General features: G+C 47.8%; 1 protein-coding gene across 1 annotated transcript; it reads right to left on the bottom strand.

Annotated features, from left to right (window-relative positions):
• Nucleotides 1–992: 992 nt before the first annotated feature.
• On the bottom strand, nucleotides 993–5,531 carry LOC116485538 (ly6/PLAUR domain-containing protein 2-like). Its single transcript, XM_032181010.1, has 3 exons — nucleotides 5,480–5,531; nucleotides 1,961–2,080; nucleotides 993–1,201 (listed from the first exon to the last, which is right to left on the bottom strand). Exons 1-3 carry the CDS (start codon nucleotides 5,529–5,531, stop codon nucleotides 993–995), a joined length of 381 nt encoding a protein of 126 aa, XP_032036901.1.
• Nucleotides 5,532–7,140: the final 1,609 nt, after the last annotated feature.

The following is a 7,140-nucleotide window of genomic DNA, read 5'->3' as shown; positions in this document are numbered from 1 at the left end:
AGAGCAAGTCCCCAGCAGGGCCTGGTAGCACCATTAACCAGCTTTGAGTGGAAATGCTGGCTTTTCCCAGAGCTGAGGGTCTGGGATAATCATTTATTTTCCTTTCCTGGGGCCCCTGCTGTGAAGGGATGGGGGAGGGCAGGCTAACAGAAGAAGTTGCTTGAAACAGCCTGTGAAACATCTGGAAAGCTGGGGGCTCTGATTGCAACCTGAGCTCAGGCAAAGGGCTGCTGGGGGTTTGGGCTGGCCAAACTTCTGGATTTGCTTTTACGAGTCTAAACTGCCTTGGCTTGTTCATCCTGGGCATCTTACGAGCTTTCCAGAAATGCTTTCCATCTCCATGCACGATGGCTGAGCCCTTCTGAACTCATTCCATGGCTTATTCTAGAGACAATTAAGTTCCAGCTCTCTGCATCTGCAAATCACACTCTGCTGAGCAGGTATTGTAAGGGGTCCAACATCCAACTGCCTCTGGAAATGGCACCCAATGTGGAAAGAAAAGAAGCCAAGATGCTGATGGAGGGTTCCAGCTTTTGGGGAGGTTGCGCATTGAAATAAGATAGAGTCACATGGGTGCATGTTTTGTGGGAGCTGAGGAAGATCTGGGAAAACAGCACCATTATGTCCAGCGTGCCTGCAGCCCCTGCTGTGGATGAAGATCATCCCCAAGCACCATCCTTGGTGGTTCTACCCAGTCCCTCCTGCTGTGCAGAGCCACCGTTCTTCATGGTGAGGAAAGCTGCAAGGCGAGATGTGGGTCCTGGGGACCAGAAGCAACCAAAGGTGAAGAACATCTTAACAGCTGGAAAATGGAAATTTGAGGGGTTTAGGTCCAGGCGCCCAAATTTTTGCCTCGAATCCACAACACTGAAGGTGGGTGAAGACACACTTGAGCAAAGAAGGTTTTCTCCCAAGGCATCTTAAAGTTCACAAGGCATCTTGGCAGAGATAGGGGAGGAGATGCTTTGGTCGGAGCAGGGGTGCCCATGGCTTCACAGAGCGCGCTGGAGGAGTGTGCCAACAACCAAGGCCATTAGACCCAGTGCTGAGGAGCTGCTTCTCTCCCCTTTGTTCTTGGTGTCATCAGAGCAGAGGTCAGTGTAGCAGCACGTCGTGGGCCTGCTCGAGCCTATTCCATCGTAGTCGACACAGGTCTCATCACACTTTCTGGTCACGGTGATGTTGCCGAAAAAGGGGTAACCTGAAATGCATGCATGGGAGGATGGGGGGAAGGAGAAGAGAGAGAAAGAAATGGTGAAGAAAAGCACAGAACACTGGAATTGAGCACCACTGGCTTTGTGCAATGGAGGGGAGTGAAAAGCATGGTGTTTTTACGTAAATAAAGTCAAATGAGGGGTTGACTGTCTTTAATCCACAGGTGCCTGTAACTCAGACTGCTCTTTGTCTAACAGGTCCTCTGGTTCTCCCTGCCATCTCCCTCTGTCCCTCCTGCTCCCTCCAAATTTCTTCTACTGCAGACAAGAGACAAAAGTCCCTTCATGTTTTGTTCAGGTGGGTTGCTCTTGTGATAGCTTTGCATAGGAGATGACAATGCCAAGAAACACTGGTGCAACACTAACACGTTCAGGTTGTTTTTCTCTCTGGGGTTAGAGTTGGTGTTAGGTGAGGGTGTCTACAAATGAGAGTGTCCCTGGGTTTCTGCAGTGTGTTTGCACACATCTGCAATGTCAGGATCTGTAATGCAGAGGAGTGGGAAAGGCAAAACAGACTGAGTGAGTGGGGCGAATGCTGTGTGCTTCACGATGAAGCCCTGAGTCTGATGGACTTCCCTGCTTCCCACCTTGGATAAGTCCACCTGGATTCTTACTGTTAGAGGATAACCAAGGCAGGGTCTGGTAAAAGGAGAGGGAAGCAGGGGAGAAGTTCATGAGATATTTTGGCCCACAAAGCTGAAAATCATCTTGCTCGATGACCACCCAAAGAAAACAATGAGACTTACCCATGTCTAGAGAGTGCAGCGTCGTCGTGCACACCTTGGCATTCGGGGGACACACGGTGGGTGTTCTGCAGTCATTAATGTCTGTTGGCTCCTTGCATGTGTAACACCGCAGAGATTGGGCTGCAGAGGGGGAAAAGAAGGGATTTGAGTCGGTCACAGCAGCAAAGGCAGACAGCAAGGCTGCAACTTCTCTGCTCAGTGGTAGGGATTATGTGACAGTGCTTTACCCCCACAACCAAGATGCAGAGACCTTGGAAGCTAAGCACAGCTGGAGACAGTAACAAAGCTTTGTCAAGGGCAAAGACCAAACCCCAGCATCAAAGGATGAGGTGGGTGTTGCAGGGAGCTCGGCATCATCACTACTTCAGGGGATCATCAGCTTAAAAAGAGCAGATCTAGAGGGAAATCTTGCTTGAGCAGCTTGAATAGCATCGCTGGAGGGTCCTGGCCCATCAGCAGTTTGGTGATCAGTCTATTCAGTATGACTGTTTGCTGTTGTTCTGCAGACTCAAAGAACAAAACTGTATCAGCTTCTTAAAATGAATCCAGTTTTAAATAGAGGGAATCAATCTGACCAGAATTAGGACATATTGCTGTTTTGTGCATCCTGTGTAAGACCTGCTGCAGCACAGGGCGAAATCGCTCCTTCTGTTTAGAGCAGCATTCACCTGCAGCCCATCCACCCACAGAGACAGTCACTGAAGTTAAATTTCCAGCCCTCCTTCATGCTTATTTAGAAGGTTTTCCGCAGAACTTAGTAACAGAGAGCAGAATTTAAATTTCAGAGCTGTACCGGAGATCCTAAGGGATGAATGTGTCCTAAAAACACTTTCATCAGGAGCTGTTGCTGTTTTTTAAAAGCGATGATGCTACAAAGCTCTCGCTGGCTGCTGCTGACACAGGGACACCTTTACATATGCAAGCCTTGATCTCAGCAGTTGCTCAAAAGTCTCCGTACGAGACCTGCCCATCCACAACCAGCAGATACAGAGCATGCATGTTGTTTTTTTCGGAGTCGTGCTGGTTTGGCTCGGTGACAGAAACCAGCCCAGTCTGACGGTTTCTATCCTGTGCATTTTCCAGCAAGGCAGCAGCAGCTGGAGAGCCACCCAAATGTATCCACCGCCATCTATTGGTAAAATTGCGGAAATACGGTGTTTTCTCGCCGCTAATTCTGCAGCACCTGCTGTTGGAGCGAAACTGCTGGGACTGCCATAAGGATAAATATTTCCGAAGGTATTTATTTGAACACTTGACTTCAGAATGGATTTTCAGGGCATCTATTTCTTTCAGCATCGCTTGCGAAAAATTCAGCTGTGCAGCAGAGTTCACATGCTGCAAAAGTTTTCTCCGTCCTCTTTGCAAAAGTAGGAAGGGATTTTCGGTTTGAGAAGTCGTGGTGTGCTGGTGGCCATCTCCTCTGTCAGCAGGTGTGGTGGAGCCATCCCTGAAGTAGATAACTTCAAAATGACCCAGAAGAGTTTGTTTATCTTTTTTTTGTTTGGTTGGTTGTTTGGTTGTTTGTGCACTTATAATGCACACTGGGAGAAATCACAATTATCAAGCTGGCAAGCATGGGGATGCTTGTGGGTGTGTAGGACCTGCTTGTGTATGGGTGGAGCAGTGATAATTTAAATTAAGTGAGGAACTGGTCTGCAACCTTTGGGCTGAGCTGATTTCCAAACCAGTCCAATTCTGTGAGTGAGCAGGACAGTACCATGGGGTCTGGAGAAATTGCTTCCAGTCAAGAGCAAATTTAGGAGAGAAAACCATCACCCCCTCGCCCCTTATTATTCAACTGAGTCTGGATGTGGCACTCAGAGGCCACTGTTTTTTTGGGGGAAAATTGTAGTGGAAGAGGAAAGCCCCAAACTTTAAGGACCAGAGAAGAAGAAATGACCAGAAAAGGCAGTGCTGTGTCCAGAGCTGAGGCCAATAATTACTGTCCATCACTCTCTGACAGCACCTTGATTCCTTCTGGAGGGTGAGCAATGTGCCTTGAGCCATGGACATATTCCTGAGCTGCAAGTGCTGCCTAGGCCAGCTGCCTCCCATAACATTATTCTCCCAAAATACAGATCTGCCTCCGTCTCAATGATAAAGCAAAGGATGGTGATGCCTCTGCCCCCTTAAAGTGCTTCAAGACCCATGGGTGGAAACCTGCTCTGTCAGCTCCTCAGCAACCCCATTAAACCCAGTGCGAGACTAGAGGGGGGCAAAGAAATACATAATATGCCACCTCTGAAGTGCCTTGAAAGAAAAACAAAACAAAATAGTAATAATAAAAAAGGTACTGAACTTTAATAAATTGCTGTAGTATTATGGAAGTAACTGCACCTGACCTGGTTGAGCCCTATGGTGTGTTCAACCCATTGCAAGTAAGGAAATGAAATATTCAGCTCGAGCTGGGTTTGTTTCAAAGACATATGGAAAGAGGAATGAGGGTAGAGGAATAAAAAAAACAATGCAGCTTGATGAAGAGACCCAAGACAAATCTGGGCATAGTGACTTGCAAGGTGTATGCCTTACAGCCTTCTTTCATTTGTGACTCTCTGAATACCAAAATGCCTCCAGATAAGGGTGTTCAAGCCCTGCCCAGGCTGCCTTTCCTTTCAAATTTTACAGAGTCCAATTAAATTAGCCTGAGGATTTCTGGTACCTATGGGATAAAGGCTGAATCACAGAATCACAAAATGGTTTGGGTTGGAAGGGACCTTAAAGATCATCTAAGTTCAACCCCCTGCCATTGTGTGTGTGTGTGGGGGGGAAGGGGACACACACAGGGTTTGTGTCACCCCAAGAATGACTATTCCAGGCCAAAAAAGTCACAAAAACGTGCACAGCAATGACCAGACCTCACTGCTAGCTTTCCCAAGACTCTGATTCAGAACCCAAGACCAGACAGACCCGAGGGAATTTATTATCTCCACCCATCTACTAATCTCTAGAAATCAGTGCAAACCCTAGAGCTGGTGGTTTCATTCAGCTTCCCCAAATCCCTAGAGTTATTTCTCATATTCTCACCCATATCTTGCTCTTAGTTTTTGAGCCCTTCTAGTAGCCAGCTGTGAGGTAGTAGGGATGTCAGGAGATCAGGATGAAGATACCCCATCCCATCCCTGAGGGGACAGGTTGGCAGCTTGGCTGGAGGCTGCCAGCTCAGGTCCTTGCCCACACTTGCTCTCCCTGTGCCATGTGGCTGTCATTCACTCCGTGGCCTTATGAAGCCTCGTGTCAGTCCCCTCCACCCTAGGGTGCGGTGTGAGCAGAGCTGGGTGCCCCTTGACCACCCATGGGTCCAAATGGTCTGCAGTGCTCTCCAACAGCCATCACTGTTCTCCTCACCAGGAAAGTGCATCTCCTTTCCCCTCTTATCCCCTCTGTTGACCTTCTTAAATATATAAGGACATTATTTCCCCTATCTAGGGATTACCAGGTCTTTCTGCATTGTTGCCTTCCCCCTCCCTTCTCAGACATTTCCCAGGGGGTCCCATGATGTTAGGAATGCAGGATCCTTACCCAGCTCCACGCACGCCAGGCCAAGCAGCAGCCCCACCAGAAGCGACTTCATGCTGAGAGCAGATCTGTGCAATCTGGACAGTAAAGGCGAGCGGCTCACGGGGAGCTTTATATGTCTTTCCACCCTCCACCTCCTCTTGATCCGGTGGGCGGATTCCCCTGGGGTAAGCAGGGGAGAGCTCATCTCCAGCCTGGATTGGGATTTGTAGAGGAACGAGTTCCCAGAGAGGTGACATCACCACAATAAGCAGACTCCTGCCGTACTGCATCTCCTCTTTGGGTTTATGACCCGGGGCTGGTCCCATGGAAAAGGAAAAATACAGCTTGTGCTTCAGGGGGTGGCCCCACGCTGGTGTTCGGATGGGGAATGTGACAAGGTATGTTTGTTACTTCAAATCTGGCTCTGCGAGCCAAGAGCCGGGTTGTGTCATGAATGTTGAGTTGGGCAACATCAGGCAAGGTGCAAGTGGCAGCAGGCTGGGCTTCCACACGTGTTAGCTCAACATCTCCAAAACCTGTGCCATGTTTTCATGCCAACTACTGCCTGGCATGGCAGGCAGGAATCTGGTGTGGCTGGATTTTCCCAAAGAATGTCTGTTTTCCCAAATTCAGTGCAAAAACAAGCCCAGTTTCTTGCTCCCAGGGGCTTATTTATGAACAGAGCCACTGTGCTGAGATGTTGGGCATGGGAGGCACTGAAAGACCAGTGGAGGTGAACACAGGTGATGGAGACTCCAAGGATGGCATTCGGATATGTCATTTTATTTCAGGTCCTGGGTTGTGCTGGCAGAACAGGGAGCTGCACCTTGCCTTCTTTTGCAAAAGTGTCAGTTATTTACTGGATTTTATTCTGAAAATGAGAAATAAACCCAGCATAGAGAAATGGATCTGCTTTCCTGCTGCAGTGCCTTCCTGATGGAAAGTTTTCCTTTAATGTGCATCGAGGCACCCCCTTCAAACTTGCTTTTTTTTTTTTTCCTTTTTTTTTTTTTTTTTTTTTTTCCAAGTCTTATGCAATATCTGTGGAAAAAGCTTAAAATTTTGTAGTTAGGGAGAAATGTTTTGCTGTTCTCTTTTGACTGATCCAACAGCATTTTTGTATTTTGTTGGAAAACCTGACTTTTGGGGGTTTTGATGTGATCCAGGACACAATTTCCCATAAAACAGCTGAATAACCCACAGCATAAAAGTTTGTGAAACACTGTGAAGATCTCCGAGACTTCAGGGACTGGGGACAAGGTGAGTGCACAGGATGATTTTATGACCATGAGGTTGTTGGTCACAGGACCACTGTAGTGATGCACATGGGTATTGCCACCTTTCCATATCTCTTTTCCCAGTTTGACAGTGGAGTATTTTGGGGAAAATACAGCTCCTCCAAGAGTTCAGAGTAATTCAAGAAGCATTGCTAACGAAAATTTCCACAGTCACGGATAGCACAAAGCGGATCGAGCAGGGACAACAGGATTGGTACTGTGCTGTGTGGAAAGGGAGAGGAAGACGTGCACCTTAATGCTCTCTTAGCTGCTGTGAGAGTGAAAACCACTGTCTATCTTTGTTTTTATCTTGCTGTGCCATCAGAGAACAGGTACATAAAGGAAAACAGTGCAAACATACCTCCATGAGTATGAGAAAAGACTGCGCTGTGAAAGCCCTCAGAC

This window comes from Aythya fuligula, chromosome 2, assembly GCF_009819795.1.
Source record: "Aythya fuligula isolate bAytFul2 chromosome 2, bAytFul2.pri, whole genome shotgun sequence".
In the NCBI taxonomy this organism is placed as follows: domain Eukaryota; kingdom Metazoa; phylum Chordata; class Aves; order Anseriformes; family Anatidae; genus Aythya; species Aythya fuligula.
The sequence above is the reverse complement of the archived record's forward strand: the minus strand, read 5'-3'. Positions and strand labels throughout refer to the sequence as shown.

Bases quoted from the DNA above. Each gene is read 5' to 3' on its own strand.
- LOC116485538 (XM_032181010.1), bottom strand. From the start codon at position 5,531: ATGAAGTCGCTTCTGGTGGGGCTGCTGCTTGGCCTGGCGTGCGTGGAG. The intron at 2,081-5,479 runs GTAAGGATCCTG...CCCCCTCTGCAG, and splicing joins CCTGGCGTGCGTGGAGCTGG to CCCAATCTCTGCGGTGTTAC. The intron at 1,202-1,960 runs GTAAGTCTCATT...CATGCATTTCAG, and splicing joins GCTGCACTCTCTAGACATGG to GTTACCCCTTTTTCGGCAAC.